The following is a 16,904-nucleotide window of genomic DNA, read 5'->3' as shown; positions in this document are numbered from 1 at the left end:
ATCTGTACTGAGACTCACTAAATGCCTCAAGGAAGCCAGTTAATCATTGATCAGATGGGAAGGATTATGGAGCATGGCTGATCTCTCCTGGACTCAAGCCTACTTTGGGCACAAACGTGGCAAAACTACAGCACCGTAGAGGCAGCCATAGGAGACAAACTCTCCCTCCAGTCTCTGGTGCAAGGGAGGCCTATGGAGTCTGCACCATCCGTAAGGATATCGCAGTCTCTTCCAGCCTTACTAATGGCAATCTCTCAGACTGATGTGGGGTCCACCTCCTCCCCATTTTGAACAATTTTCATGAATTGTGACTCACCCTCCTGCAGCAAGCTCCTTGCACTTTCCTTCAGCTAACTCACAGCCAAGGTCACTATGCTTCATGGGCCAAAAAGCCTGCCCAGTAAAGCCTATGTTTATAACCATATAAGGCTACATAAACTTAACTAATCCAATCTTTGTCTCCTTTTTTACACTGCATCCACACCCCTGAGATTTAAGCAGCTTCAGACCACTTGAGCCAATGGGGAAGTTAATTCTATATCAGGCACAATGACTCTACCAAGCCGCTTTCTATAGTGTTAAAGAGCATCCATCTGAAATTAAAAAACATCATGCTCTTACCTTTTATTATAAAAGGCAACTGCACTAGATGGTGGGAAAAGTTCCCTAACCAAGCTATTGCCCATGACTTTGTGAAAAACTCTAAGGCCTAATCTGCAGCCCATTCAAAGGCAGCCCACTTCAACAACCATGAACCAAGCCTAGACCAAGATCGCCCAGAAAAATAGAAAATAAGGGTGAACTGCAAAAGAGGTTGGCCAGCACCCATGACACATTCACCCTCCCGTACCATTTTCCTCACTCCTGTCTCCTTTTCTGTAGGGACATGTTTCAGTGTAAACCAATAGGAGCAGCATAACCATTGCACTTCTGAAATTAGGCCTCAGGTTTCATTTCAGAAATTGGGGTACTTGATACCAGTAGCACCTTTTGACATTTTCAGCCTCATATCATAGATTCACAGATTGCAAGGCTCGAAGGGACCTCAGAAGATCATTGGGTCCAGCCCATTCATAAAGCTTGTAAGTCCAATGACACAGTAACTCCCAAAAACACTACATCATGTTGTATCTGGTTTCTGCTAGGTAAGAGCTATGATTTGCTTACCGTTATATGGTTCGCTGGCTGGATACGTTTCTCTGTTTTCAGTGAAGGTTTTCAGACGATACTGATAAAAGCAAACCAGAATCAACTTCAATGAAAAAGTGCTTTTTATTCACTGTGAGGTTAATCCTGGTCCCACTGAAGTCAGTGCCACAACCTCCATTGACTTTGGTGACAGTAGGATTTGCTCCCAAGCAAACATAAAAACCACAGTCCTGGTTTCAGGGACATGAATTGGACAGAACAGTAGAACAAGGAAAATCACAGGTGACTGAACTGTGGCTCCACTGATTTTTAGGGACTGGCTCACACAGAAAGGGAGGGGGTGGGAAAGACGTGCTTCACAGTGATGCTTCTGGGTCTAGCAGGAGGGCAGTACAGACAAACCCTGGGGGTTCCTCAAGCTAGCAGTAATGCTTCACTCCATGGAAACTTGCTGTTTAGCACTACTGAAAGACATCCATGTTTCAGGGCAGGAAGTCCGGGGCTCGAGCCCTGGTGAAGACCTGTGCAGGAAACTGCTTCATTTGCACAAGGAAAAATCACCTAACAACTTTGATCACTGATATTTGACCTCGATACTTAGCGAAATGCCCTCACCTCACCTGTCCACCCTGAAAAAATCTCTAATGTTCTTCTGGCCAGCTTTACAGTGAAGGGGGAAAAAATCCTTTTCTGGACTGCACTGCAGAAGTTTTTGCTTTGTTTCCCTCGGTTCCTCTGAAAAAATCACTCTCTATCAGAACAAACCATTTTTAAAAGGGCCCACCTTAGCTGAAAAGGGCCCATTTTAATGGGAAAAATTGCAATGTGGGGCCTATCTATGAAATACTGTTGTGAATATCTCCCACAGCTTCACTTTATATCTGTGATGTGTGTCTGAAACCATAGGCTAATGCAGCAGGACCAGGAATGAACCTGCCATGCAGTTTTGCCTGCTACTGTACTCACTCTGTATGCGTTGCATGCTGTCAGGTTCTGGACCACCATGTGTTTTGCAGGGGCAGTCCTATAGCAGCACTTGCTGGCTGCATACTCTAGGAAAGCTTCTCTGGCTTCATGCTCAGAAATAGGAGGGATGCTAGAAAAGGAAACAAAAGGGTGAGAAACTGGCCACTCCATTTGCTTCTCAAGGAGACGCTTCTTTAAACAGCAAGGGGGAAAAAGTCAAATCTCAGTAAAGATTGTGAAAAGTCACTTGCAATTAGGGATGCTTCACTTCTGGGTGTCCAGATAGAATGTCCTTTTCTATCCATCTGATTTTCAGAGGGTTCCTATGACTGCTTTAAGATCTATCACTGAACAACTAAAAGTCGGGGCACTTTGACTCACAAATTTATTTTGAAAGTCATAGGCATTATCCTACACTACAATTGTTTGCAAAAGTCCAGACTGAATTGTACAATAGTTTTTCAATGGGAAACCGAACAACATCAAAAAATGGTCAAATTAGCTAGGGACAGACATTACACATAAACTGATTTAAGAGATCAGAAACTGATTTAAACCTGTAACAGAAAAGATGTTCAGTGCACATAAACCAGTTTGAATGACTGAAACCAGTTTAAGATAAACCTGGTTGAATGTAGTATCAGGCTTAACTGGTTTGGGTCAAACTGGTTTATGCAATGTCTCTCCCAGACCACTTCCTGGTTTAACTTAAACTAGAGTCCCCCATCATCCCAGATGCTTTGCAGCCCTGGGTGGGGCTCTCTGCTCCAGAGAGCTGAGCTGGCGCCTCCCTTCTGCTCCCTGGCTGGAGGTCTGGCAGAGACGGTAGGCACAGCAGCATCTGCTTGGCTTCCTCCTGCACCCTCCACACTCCCACCACTACTTCCTGCTCAAACTGGGATTCCCCCCTCCCCTCTCCCATACACACTGTAGCCAGCATGTGGTCTGCTAGCTAATGCTGAGAGGTGTCTGTGTAAGGCAGACCAGACAAAGAAAGACAGGACAATGTCTGATTAGGGCTCTTTGGATTTAAAAGAAAAGCTTGAATTAATAAGAAAGGCTGTTGTTTTCTTGATGGGCTGATAAGCAATGTGTCAACTCCCTGCTGTGAAATGCTATGCAACTCCCTGCTGGCTCCATCATAGGAGCAGTGTGGGGAACCCCTTTCTAATAAGAGCATCCTGCCAGGGCCTGACCATACCTCCCTCCCCCCTCAGCTCAGCACTGTGAAAGGGAAGGGAGGGCTGCTCTAGCATCCCCTGGCTTCTAGCCTGAACCACTGCAGGCATGTGCCTGCATTTTTTAAAGTCCAGAGGGAATGTTTGTGGCTAGGGACTGGCATTCAAAAAGCCTGAGCCTGAATTGATTCAATCTTTACAGGTTAGTCTAGTCTGGCTGGGCTAAATAAGTTTTTTAACCAGACAAACATACCAGAAATGCAGGCACATGCCTGCAGTGGCTCAGGCTAGAAGCCAGGGGGTGCTTCTAACCTGAGGGAGGAGCAGTCCTTCCTTCCTTCCACAGAGCTCAGCTGTGGGGTGCATGGCCAGGCCCTGGCAGGATGCTCTGATTAGGGACGGGTTCCCCACCTCTTGAACAGCCAAATGTTTATCACCCCTAACTCAGTGTTTATCACCCCACTAAAAAAACAGAGGAGCATTACCAGCTATCTGTTGATTCTGTCTTTGTCTTGTGTGCCACGGTTTGGAGGTAGTCAGCATGTGGTCTTCCAGCAAATACTGAGAGGTATCTGTGAGGGAATGCCTGCTGAGCAGAGAGTGGGGAGGGGATGGGGGGAGCAGGCAGACACTGCTGTGCCTACAAGTCCCTACCAAAGCTGCAGCCAGGGAGCAGAGAGGAGGGGCCAGCCCTGCTGTGGAACAGAGAGCCCTGCCCAGCCCAGAGAGCATACTGGGATGCTGGGGGAGTCTGATTTAATTTAAACCAGCAAGGGGGCTAGGACAGACATTGCATAAACTGGTTTGAGACAAATCAGTTAAGTCTGATACTACATTCAACCAGTTTTATCTCAAACCAGTTTCAGCCATGTGCAAACTGATTTATGTGCACATCTGTTCTGTTACAGGTTTAAACCAGTTTCTGATTACTTAAACCGTTTTATGTGTAATGTCCATCCCTAGCTAATTTGACCACTTTTGTGCAGTTACAAACTGGTTCAGCCTAGCCAGGTTAGACTAACCTGAAAAGATTGAATCAATTCAGGCTCAAGGCTTTTTTAATGTCTGTCCCTAACCTTCCTGGCATTATAGGATCAGGAGGGACTTCAAGGATCATCTAATCTGGTCCCCACCCTGCTCCTCCCCAGACATGCAGGATACTATTCCTAAATCATCCTAGAGCAGGAGTTCTTAATCTGGGACTGGAGTAGAGGTATAAAGGGTATCTTACCTCCACTCGTTCTGCTGTGAAGTGGAATCATTGTGCTCTCCTTGGGACAGCAGATCAACCCGGGCAAGCAAACTATTCTTTTCTGCAAAGAAACAACATCAAGAATAATTGATTAAGGCAAGCTGGTCATACCCAGTAACATGCATTGCTGCTGGTTTACAAGGATGCACATGGTGAATTAGCATCTCTGCTTATTATAAGGTAGCTTGCATCCTGATCATCATCCTCCCCACATTATCCTACACCTTTTCGTTATTCTCATTCACCTGTTGCATTATACCGTAAATTAGATTAGAAGCTGGAACTGCCAATTTACTATGTGTCTACACAGCACCTTAAAAAATTAGAGTCCTGAATGCTATTACAGTGCTAACAAGAGGTTATTGTTTAAGAGAGAGAGAGAGAGAGAAAGAGAGAGAGAGAGATGTTGCCTCAGGGGAAAAAATAGCTGAATGCATATGCAAAAGATAGTACATACCACAGCCTCTTGAACCGTCCCTTTCAGCTCCAGTGCCATTGTCCACCAATTCCATAGGAGGTGCAGATGGTTCTGTACTGGGCAAGTGGTAAGGACCAGGGACCTCTACAAAATGCGTTGAACAGAAATTAATTTTGGTAGCATTCCCCAAAGTACTGCTAGCACGCAATTGGCAGGGAAACCATCATTAATAAATAATGCAACAGAAACAACAGGAAACGTGTAATCAGCTTTGAAGGCTGGCTCAAGTAATGATCGCAGAGCCACATCAGAAGGGGGTCTAACAAGTAAGCATGGATGGGGAGTGAAGTCTTAACAAGAGTGCATTGACTGCAATCAGCATGCTGCACATTCCCCATCAATTTGGCCTACCCCTAGAAGTGACTCCAGGAACCAGGTGTGTCAGCAAAATGGGTCGTACGTGACTTAGTTACCATTGCAGAATTTAGTCGTTGGCTCGAAGGATCCTGCTGTAGTACTTGAACAACAGAATTCAGGGAAGCAGTTAAGAAATGACCAGAGAGGGTGTCAGTGATATTGTGAAAAAACAGAAAGCAGTCTTTAAACTCACAAACTTTAGCTCAGTGGAGCTCAGATGTCTTGCAAAAATATCAGGATGAGTCTAAGCTGTACATTCCCTTTGTGGATCGTAAATATATACGTCCTTCCAGTATTCCCTTCTGGTCAGGCTGTGGCAGCCTCAGATAGGAATGTATACTCTGCTAGCGTATGGTAAGACGAGAGAGACGCTTTCAATATTTCAGAAGAGGGCATGGAACTGAGCGAAACAAGGAGAAAGACAATAGGGAGCAATCTGTCTATCCATCAAGCCAGAAGAGGAAAGGAAGTGATTCAAAACAATGATCTTGTCTAGGAATTAGCCCTGAAAAAAAGATTTAATCCTGAGATCTTAGAGTTTCCTAAATAAACCTATTTCAGTAGCAAACTTACCTGTTCCCTAAATTCAATATGAAGTTGCTCAAAAGCAGCAAAGTCCAATAAGAATAAAAGCCCCCTCAGCTAATTTGCTGGGGGAAAAACTCTACTGATTCAGGTTTTGCCTTCTAGCTAGTACAATCTACAGGCTCACAGGATGCTTCTTTTTTAAATTATAACCTTTGCATAGAGGCAGCAATATTGCTCTCTAAGTACAGAGGAAGAGCGCTGTATTTATTGAATACTCCTACATTCACTGGAAATTTCCATTTGCGTAATCTGCGGCACAGGCCTGGGAAATTACTGGGATTGTTACCTTTTACTATGGCTCAGCTTTCAGTTACTCGCGTGGCTACAATTCATATACCCCTATGCCTGTGAATCCGGCATTTACGAGTTTCTTCCTTGCCAGATTTTTATCACTGTGTGCCTGGGGGGAAATTTCTCTCAGCCTCCATCTCTTCATGTCTATAAATGGAGATAATTGCACATACTTCCCCTTACATCCATTTGAGATTCATTGCACCATTTACCACAGTTGACCAGTCTGTGCTCAAGACTGACCTGGGCATGGGGTTGCCTGCATGCTGCCAGGTAAAGAACAAAGTGGAACTGGCAGAGCTGCCTGGGGAAAACTCATACAACACCTGTCCTACAACAAACTTAACTTAATTTGATGCTATGAGGTACTGAATTACAAAAGCACTAAATTCATTCCCAATTTTTTTTGCATTGATGTCACCACCATAAAGTCTCCTATAAGTCAATGGAGTTGTGCAGCGTGTACACATTTGTGTCCCAGGTAACTAAAAGAACAGAAAGAAATGGGAATGTATTCGCTTGCTCTCACCTACCTGGGATGCTAAAAATGCAACAACTATCTTTGTCCTGCATCTTCAGTGCTGTATGCTGAGGCCCCCTAGACTCCTCCGACTCCATGCAAGCCAAATATATTAGCACAGGCAGCACACCTGTTGCTGTTGCAAAGCTGATTTTCGTCTCATCGTATGAAGAGTAAATATTTGAGTAACTCCACCTTTCCTGACCAGCCACTGAAACTGCATCTCTTGGGTAACTGCAAGGCACAGGACTTTCAAGGCAGAAACAAGCAGAGTATCTCGAGTTTCACAACGTAAGGTGCACGTGCACTGGCCAGCATGCCTGAGCAAGAAAGAAACTGGGGCTAGCCTTCTTTTGTGCTCTCCTCAATAGAAAGCTTCACCCCTCCCTTCTGTAATATTTGTCATACAGGAGAGACTCACATTTAGGTCGTATTACCTGTTTTACCCTAGGGTTAGTCTTTCTAGCATACCAGCTCTGCCAGTGAGGTCAAAAAGTAAAATGGCATCATTCTGAATGCTTCCAGTATGTCAGCTATGCTCCAGTTTTACATTACCATTGTTGCATAAGTCATTTGAAAACCAGTCTTTCTCGGGAAAACGGTATCTGTTTTTTCCTTTAGTTTTCGTCATACCTCAGACAGAACAGACAAGCCCAAAGACAATAAGTTAGCCTATTTTGCTTGAAAACAAGCGTTTTTGTGGTTTAGATATTATCTTGGTTAATTCACTGCTGATGTACAAGCATCTTTGTCCATACCTTGTGCAATAGTGGAAGAAAGGAGATATTGGCTTCCATAGTTCACGTGGCTTTTATTGCTGTTGAAAGAATGCAAACAGAGAAGATCATGGGAGAATGCCTTCCGGGAGAAGGTAGGGATGCATCTCAAGTTATGACTCATTATGATGTAGCATCAAAGCTATTTAGTGTTTATGGCCCCAATCACTACAGGGGCCTTCCCCAGAAGGAGTGTTGAAGGCATGGCAGCAGGGAAATTTAGGAAAATTTCATTTTGCCACTGCCCGTGTTGTATGGTGTTAGCTTGAAGTGTGACTTTGACCTCTGAGAATGCAACACCAACAAAATTCCCTGGGAGCAGCCTATGTCTCAGAGATAAAGAAGTATATGGCTAAAGCAAGAATTACTAAAAAAAAACCAAGCTGGCTTAGACTTTACAAAGGATAGTAAAATCAGAAGGTTTTGCATCTGTATAAGGCAGGGCACCAATTATTCTGAAAATTCCAGTTCATGCCACTATAGCCTGCTTTTCTGATTTATTGGGACTTAATTTTAATTTATCCTGCTATCATAGGCAGCCCCTTCATAAAGTGATCATCTGGAACAGAGTTAGATGTTTCCCACCTCGTTACTGAAGCCCATTCCAGAACTTACTGTTGTAATGGGTAGAAAGCTTCTAATTTCGAGCCCAAATTTATGCATGGGTGTTTTATACCCATATGCCAACACTAAATTTATAGCTCTTTTCCTCCCTGGTGTTTATATCCCTGAAGTGTATACAGATAGTAATCACATCCAATCATATCACTGACTGGATCACCGACCTGACTACTACTGACTGCTGTAGTATCATAGAATCATAGACAATTAGAGTTAGAAGGGACTTCAGGAGGTCACATTTAGTCTTAAAGCAGGACCATCCCCAATTAGATCATCCCTTTGTCTAGCCAGATCTTAAAAACCTTCAAGGATGGAGCTTCCACCACTTCCCTGGGTAACCTGCTCCAGTGTTTTACTCCCCTCCTAGTAAGCAAGTTTGTCCTAATAGCTAACCAGAACTTCTCTTGCTGCAACTTGAGCCCATTGCTCCTTGTTCTGTCATCTGCCACCACTGGGAACAGTCCAGCTCCATCCTCTTTTGAACCCCCTTCAGGTAGTTGGAAACATTTTTTCTGCTTGCTTTCCATCTTTCTGCTCTCTGATTCTCCTTTTTCCATTGTCACATAAAGTCTCTGAAACTCTTATACCCTCCAACGCCATAGTAATAGCTCCATTAAAATAAGGGGGAATGCATAGCTGCAGATGTTTGTAATACAAGAGGGGGCCTTCCATTGTTAATTCAAACACTATTGAAGCCAATAGTGACAGCAGCTTTACTTTTCAATTGCTACTGATGAGAAATCTAAAAGGATAATTAAGCCTCAATCAACCGCTAAGAGGTCAGGTGTCCACATTGCTTAACCAATGTACACAACAGTGTCACAATGACTGACTGGGAATAAACAATCATTTCTCAGCCTCAGAGATAGTCTCTCTTGACACTTTCACACATCATCCGCGGGTTTGATCTCATTTACACCAGTGTCAATTCTAAGTTATTGTCCAAAGGCAGCTGAGGAAAAGGATAACCTCATGCTGTTAAACCAAATGGGGTGTGAATCTTAAAATGGCTATTCACATTTCTGAAAATGTTGTGCAAGATGTTTCCTGGCATTTCTGAGACTTCCTGCCTTTAGTGGAACTAGAAATAGCACAAATGTAGCCCCATATCACATCCCAAGCCATAGACTGGAAATGAAGAGAGGTACAAAGACAAAAGAAAATGGAGAAAAGAGGTTAGCAGAAGGAGAGACAATATACCTAGTGTGAAAACCGACCCGAAAACTGCACATAAAGGGGAACCACTAGTGTCAATGCAGATCCTATGCTGTAAATCCACTACTTAATCTTTGGTGGAGACAATTTACACTACTTAAGTTCCTAGCCCGGTGTGTCTCGTGGATAAATGAAAAATTCATACTACTGCTAGTAAAGCAAAGTGTGCTTCTAAGTGAATATCCCAAGAACAGCATCATAATAGACCAACAAGAACAAACTCTACCAAGTGCAGGAATTTCAATATTTCTCTGGCAAAAGTGAATAGGGTCTAGTTTCAAGGTGCAATCTGCAAAATAACTGAATGTTCATACTGCACTTCAGCATCACTTGGGCGGAAATGCTGCATTATCTACAATAAAGCCACTACACTCTGTAGTAACATTATTGTTCAATGCAGTCTTTAGGTATTCCAATGTATAGAGTTTTTTTCAGAGGAGAAGGACAAATATTTATTACAGTTCATCCTTAACCTAGAATGTAATTGTTTTGCTAGGTTTCCAATAGAAAATTAGGCACAAACCTTTAACTAATGACAAATGTGCATCCTTATAAATGTGTGGGCTTTTACAAATATATCTCCTGCATTGACAATTGAACATGGTTTTGTGTACTGCATTTCTCCCCTTGACAACATCTCTGTCATGTTTCAGTGAGCAAAGATTTTATTTTCCTGAGCAGCAAACCCATAAAAATGGGAGTTGCAGGAAGAAATAAAACATCTCTTGTAGTCATGACACAGAAGGCAGGCACCTTGGTAGACCTGCTAGACAACACAGAGAAAGTAACATTATTTGATAGCCTCAGTTGGCATTAAGCAGAACTTTTATAGAAAACTTTCTTTGACCCAATAGCAACACACATTGAGTGGAGTACTTTTACTTTTTATAGACTATACCATTAAACCTAAAAGAGTTCAACTGAGTTATATTAACAAATCCTCCCCCCCCCCCGATTTTTAACTTTTGTTTAAATAAACCTCAATATCATGCTTCTTGTAATTATTATATTAATATATCTCACAGAGTGACTGATTGCTTCCATGATCCTTCAAACTGCATAGGATTCATTTTTGAGAAGCAACGCAAGTTCTTTTTTCTTAAGCTCACCTGGTCAGCTGCTCTTGCTCCATTGTTGCTGAAAGACTGCTGCTTGCTTGACAAATGACACATCCTGTGTTGGTTGTTAGTTTTAAAAGGCCTTGCAGTCGGAGGAAGTTGCAATGGCTACGTGAAATTGGAAAATACAGGATTATGCAGTTCTCTCTGGGGTTTTATAACATGTCACCCAACTGGTATGTAATCTGCTAGGATCAGTTTGAGTTATTTTATTAAACAGCTGCTTAACAAATCATATTGGAAACCAGTTTGCACATGGCTTTTCTCATTGTATTAAAGCAAATCAGCAGAGCCTATTTGATTGCTGTTACTGAAGGTCTCTTAGTATCTGTTCTGCTCTGAGTGTCACTTTTGCAAGCAGTCATGAATTTGGGACTTTTGCAGAAGTTCCACTTCCTGTTGCAGAGACAAAGTTGCTAAGCAGCCAAAGCATGCTATGTTGTAATTAATCATCTGTGGTCCTGTTTGCCATGAGCAGCAGGGGTGGGAGGGTGAAGAATAATACGCACAAAATGTTGTGTGCCCTATCACCAACCAGCAGTTCGCCATGCCCTTAATAAGATGCTCAGTGATATGTAAATTCTCCCATTGATTTCAATGGAACAGGATCAAGCCCTTGATTTCGTGGGGTATTACCTAATGTCACATCTCTGGTGTAGCCCAGAAGCCCAGGCACACCCCACCCATCCGCTCTCAGTCATGCATACCAATTCCTGGGATCCTTGGAGGCATCCTTTCATCACTGTTCTATAGGGCTGGGGATGGAAGTTACACATAAACTGGTTTAAGTGGTCAGAAACTGGTTTAAACCTGTAACAACATAAGTTCAGTGTGCAGTCAGTCCCTACAGTAGTGTTTCTGAGTTCTTATACATTCATGATATAAATATGTTTCACTAACAGTAATATCCTAATACTACTGGACTCGATCCTGACTCTAGGACCTGATCCAATGGAAATCTTTCCATTGACTTCAGAGCTCCTCCATTCCAGGTCTAACTCTATAAACTCTCTGGGATATCATTATTATTTGGTAGTAAACAACCTTTTGCCTGTACTACCTGAAAAGAAACAATAAAGTGAAGCCTACCAGATTCTCATTTATACAGGTCCAATCTCACAGAAGTGCAATTCTAAGGACCTTTAATGGTGTTCCAGGATGTTACCCCATCTCCTGCTGAGTGACAGCAAGCTGCACTTGTGTAAGACTGCTGTGAGCAAGAATATGGCCCACTGAAATTCTTAGAAGCTAAAGAAAAAGGAATATACTGTTCCCAGTGCCATCACTGCACGCTAGATGGTGCTACAGAACTATAAATGATACAACACCGGCACTAACCTACTGAAAAGAGCTTATTGTGAAAATAACATTTTTTAGGATATGTTTTTTGAGTAAGTATATTATTACAACAAACTCAACACGCTTTCCGTTTACTGGTATAAATTCAAAGTCACTTTTCTGAAGCCCAGCCCACTAACTCAGATTTCTACCCAAATCCGAATCTGCATGCCATCGTTCGTCCCCCTTCTACAGCAGACTGAAATACCAACTACCTGTATGCCTGTATAGCAGGTAGCTAACAGAGAGATGTTTTCTAAACATCCCCAGACTAAGGCTGCATATTTCTAGTTGGTGAGGTGTTTCAATAATCACTTGATTCTTGCAGCGTTCAATCACTGGATTCTAAAGGAACTGCATCTGGACAGTTTTTTACAGTGCGTTTTTTACAGTGTTTAACATTCGCTGTTATAGTAGAAATTAATGAATTTTGTTCCGGGAGTAATTTTGCAATAGCAAATGTCTCTGAAAGTGGGTCAATATTAAGTAAAAAGCTGCCCCCCAAGTGAACTTTTCAGAAATATCTAAATAATTTAGCAAATTTAGTTCTGTCGGGCTGAGTTTTTGAAGTCCCTTCTGTATTTTTTAAAATGTTTCCTGCAGTCATTAGCACTGGTTAGCTTTATGGCACTTATTGTAGCACCAAGTTGTAGCTTATATAGTCAGGGACTCCTTTTTGTTCTGTTTTTCTGCAGTGCCAAGTACTGGGGCCCTGGTCCATAGCTGGAGATATTAGGTGTGACAACAGGGAAAAAACGACTTGATACCTTTTTGAATTGTTGTTGGCCATCTTTAAAAACAAAGATTGAGTACAGCTGGTTACCAGACATTTCAGCGCTGTTGTTGATCCACGCAGGTCTGACACTTGTTAGCAGTATGGGAGGCAATTTAAAAACCATTGAATGTTGTAGGTATGTGTATATATAGCTCTGCCAGACTTCTTCTTTCAACTATTGGAGCCACTTAAAATACAGAATAAGTATTAAATAAGCAGACCATTCTGGTTATATCCCATGAAAAGGATGTGGAAAATAAAAACTGGATTCTTAATATTATGTGGCTCTTCTGTTATACAGCTGTCCTCATCGGTTTGTTCCTGACAGAAAAGTTACTTATGCATAATGTATTAATATGTCATTTGCATATTAAAATCGATGCATATGCGTGTCTAAGAATCACATAGCATCTGCCCCTATCAGTTTGTTTCTGACAGGACTATTACTTACACATATTGTTCTAATGCTACATTTACATATTACAAAAACATATCCATATGTGTGCTCAGCAATCACATGGCAAGATGAGGTAGGATACAAGCACCCAGAAAAATCCAAGTCAAGCATGTTCAGTATGATAAAATGTGATTGTGAATGGGGAAAAACAGGCAACGTGGATCTTATCCAAAGACCATGGAAGTCAAAAGAAAGACTCTTAGGGCATGTCCGGACGAGTGCGTCTGCGCCTCTTATGGCATCTCAAACCAGTTTGAGATGCCGCAAGAGGCACACTGAGAACAAACAAATGTTCCCTGCACTACATATTTCCAGTGGGGGCTCCAAATTTGATACAGGCAGCCCCCACTTAGTGCTCTTAATTGGTTCCCGAAAAAATGAACGCTAAGTGAAACCGAAAGTATTTGACTACCTAGCTGGCGACCGCAATTGTTTTTAATGATCCAAAATGGTGACCGTGTGTGTCACAGCAAAACTCGCTGAGCGCCAAGTGAAATCGGGTATCAATTTCAAAAGAGCGTTATAGCGAAATAGCTCCAAGTGAAATAGCATTAAGCGAGGGTTGCCTGTACCCGGATTTCCACATCTCAACAACAATAAAAAACCACCCCAGAAAAAAGCGGAGCGGGCCACGGTTCCCCAGCATGCCCTGAGGTAAGCCGGAGCTCGGACCTCCAGAGACGCTCTGGCATCTGGCCAGAGTGTCTCTATGGTACCCCTGCTGCCCTAGCACACTGCATTCACAGGAGGGGCGAGCAGGAGCAGGGCAAGGCCACATGACCTGGGCACCGTCCCCGGTAACGAGGGACTGGGGGTGGGGCTGTGGGGGGCTGGTCAGGGAGACACGTGTCCTCCACAGGGCCCTCTCTTCCCCCCCTAGCAGCAGGGGCTGTTGGGCTCTCAGGGCCCACTGCAGCCAGAGCCCCCAGTGGCACAGCGGAGCCCCGGCTGCCACAGACGTGGCACGACCTGTGCTGCATGTTGTGGGTCCGGCCCTGCGCAGCATGGTGCAGGACCATACACTTTCAGGCAGCGGCGGGGCCACTTGGGCCGTCACCTAGGGCCCAGCACCTCCCACAGGGACCGCATTTTGTGCCAGGCCAGGTCCTGCCTCCATGGAAACAGCCCCGCCTGAGGTCCTTTTCTACAGAGCTGCTGCCCAGTGAGTCAGCCCGCAACTTGTACCGGTGCATGGGATTGCTCTGTCCCAAGTGCAGGACTTTGCACTTATCTTTGTTGAAATTCATGAGATTTCATTTGGTCCAATCCTGTAATTTGTCTAGGTCGCTCTGAATTTTAGCCCTACCCTCCAGCGAATCTACTACTCCCCCCAGCTTAGTGTCATCTGCATACTTACTGAGGGTGCACACTCCATGCTATCTTCCAGGTCATTGATGAAGATATCAAACAAAACCAGCCCTAGAACCAACTTCTAGAACACTCCACTTGATACCGGCTGCCAACTAGATATTGAGTTATTGATTACTGCCCTTTAAGACCAACATTTTTCTATCTACTTTATCATCCATTCGTCCAACCCAGACTTCCTTAGCTTGCTCGCAAGAATACTGTGGGAGACCATATCAAAAGCCTTGCTAGAATCAAGGTATATCATGTCCTCTGCCCTCCCACATCCACAGAGCTAGTCATCTCACCATTGAAGGCAATCTAGTTGGTCAGGCATGACTTGCCCTTAGTGAATCCATGCTGAATAATCTTCATTTTAAGATTATTTCAGAATAATTTAAGTCCAGCTTGAATATTAGGCACAGACTCTACTATTGATGACTGACTGATGTTATTGAAGACTAGCTCTGCTGTGGATAAGTATCCTATATCATATCTACTGTTTCTAATCACATGCCATTTGCTGGCAAGTTACTAATAAAACCTTGCTATTAGCAAATTCTGGGGGTTTATGTGAACATTTCAACATTTTGTCAGTACATGAATCCATAGCCAAAGGGGAATTTGGTATCAGCTTTATTGAAGTGCAGGGATGCAACTGCTTTTGATCCACTATGTGCAAGTCTACATGTCACTGTATGGTGATATTGCTACTTCCTTTTGGAAGTATGAAAGCATGGTGCAGTATGGATGGTTACTGTGCTGTGCGCATGGCACATGGTTCGATTTCACCGCTATGTCAGCATACCAGCACACTACACCAGGGGAGGGAGCACACCACTATAGCAATGTATCTGGTGATCACGTGTAGACCCATGTGATCATTACATCACCGCAGTGTGCCGCTATGTCACCATAAGGCTATGTGTAGACACACCCTATTAGTATCTTGTATATCTGGATTAATATCAGGTTAATATGCAATGATTTAGGATTATTAAAGCCAGTTGCATTATCCTGCTAGGAAGCAGAGCAGGTTGTGGCCCACAGGATTACATTATTTGTACTACTATTAATAATGAAAGATAAAGTTTCAGGACTAGTTTCCCTATGTTCCCCAACTCAAATATAGTCCTTGAAACAAGGAAAGTCAAATGAAGAGCAAGAATATTTCATAGATTTCATAGACATTTAGGCTGGAAGGGACCCTGGAGGATCATCGAGTCCAGCCCCGTGCCCCATGGGCAGGAAGTCAACAGGGATCATAGGATCCCAGCAAGATAAACATCCAAAAGTGTCTTGACGGCATTCAAAGTGGGCACTTGTACCACCTCCGGCGGCAGTCTATTCCAAACCTTGGGGGCTCAGACAGTAAAGAAGTTCTTCCTTATGTCCAGCCTGAAACAGTTGCAGTGGAGTTTATTACCATTTGATCTTGTCAGCCCTTGGGGCGCTCTGGTGAACAGATTTTCCCCCAGATCCTGGTGAACACCCCTAATAAACATATAGATGGCCACCAGATCACCCCTAAGCCTGAGCTTTTCCAGGCTGAAGAGTCCCATGGCTCAGCCTCTCATCATAAGGTCTGTTATCCTGACCTCTGATCATGCATGTAGCTGTCCTCTGCACTCACGCAAGCTTCTTCACATCCTTTTTGAATTGTGGAGCCCAAAACTGGATGCAGTACTCCAGCTGCGGCCTCACCAAGGCCAAGTACAATGGGAGAATGATGTCCGGGATTTGCTTGAGAAGCATCTATGGATGCAAGCCAGCGTTTTGCTCACTTTACTAGCCGCAGCATCACATTGCAGGCTTATGTTCATCTTGTGGTCAATCATGAACCCCAAGTCCCTTTCACCTGTAGTGCTAACCAGCGTAGCACTGCTGAGCCTATAAGCAGGCTGCAGGTTTTTCTGCCCAAGGTGGAGAACCTTGCATTTTTTGGTGTTAAACAGTATCAGGTTCTCATCCACCCATTTCGTGAGCCTGTCAAGATCTGCCTGGATCACCCTCCTGTGCTCAGGTGTGGATGCTTTACCCCAGAGTTTGGTGTCATCAGCGAATGTGTCCAGTCCGCTCCTGACACCAATGTCTACATCATTGATGAAGAAGTTAAAAAGTAAAGGCCCTAGGACAGTGCCCTGAGGAACCCCACTGGTCACAGTGCACCACAATGATTGACTTCCTCTGGGTCCTGCTGTGGGGCCAATTCCCTAGCCATTGGATCATGGTGAAGTCAAGGCTGCAGTTAGCCAGTTTTGCCAAGAGGTGATCATGGGATACCAGATCCAAGGCTTTTTTAAAGTCAAGATATATGACATCAATCTCTTCCCCCTTGTCCAGTTGATAGGTCACTTGGTTGTAAAAGGAAATGAGATTGGTCAAGCAAGACCTACCCACAACAAACCCATGCTGGGTATCCCTCAGGAAATTGCTGTCAGCTAGCCTGTATAGGATGGCGTTTGCTAATCTTTTCTA

The 16,904-nt window shown here is 43.6% G+C and overlaps 1 protein-coding gene across 3 annotated transcripts in view; it reads right to left on the bottom strand.

Annotated features, from left to right (window-relative positions):
• LOC109311145 (protein SSUH2 homolog) overlaps window positions 1–11,289 on the bottom strand; it is a 21,144-nt gene extending 9,855 nt beyond the window's left edge. Inside the window, exons 1-6 of one of the 3 annotated variants that reach the window (XM_019536586.1) lie at window positions 10,501–11,289; window positions 7,538–7,596; window positions 5,003–5,107; window positions 4,525–4,606; window positions 2,116–2,245; window positions 1,168–1,228 (exon numbers count right to left, since the gene is read on the bottom strand). In XM_019536586.1, coding sequence (XP_019392131.1) covers window positions 1,168–1,228; window positions 2,116–2,245; window positions 4,525–4,606; window positions 5,003–5,107; window positions 7,538–7,596; window positions 10,501–10,523 — 460 coding nt within the window. In that variant the 5' untranslated portion in view covers window positions 10,524–11,289. Of the gene's footprint in view, window positions 1–1,167; window positions 1,229–2,115; window positions 2,246–4,524; window positions 4,607–5,002; window positions 5,108–7,537; window positions 8,413–10,500 lie in introns of those variants that run through there. The other 2 variants (XM_019536587.1, XM_019536585.1) reach the window with 2 other exon arrangements.
• Window positions 11,290–16,904: the final 5,615 nt, after the last annotated feature.

The sequence above is a fragment of the Crocodylus porosus genome, unplaced genomic scaffold (assembly GCF_001723895.1).
Source record: "Crocodylus porosus isolate Cpor-Errol unplaced genomic scaffold, CroPor_comp1, whole genome shotgun sequence".
NCBI lineage: Eukaryota > Metazoa > Chordata > Crocodylia > Crocodylidae > Crocodylus > Crocodylus porosus.
The sequence above is the reverse complement of the archived record's forward strand: the minus strand, read 5'-3'. Positions and strand labels throughout refer to the sequence as shown.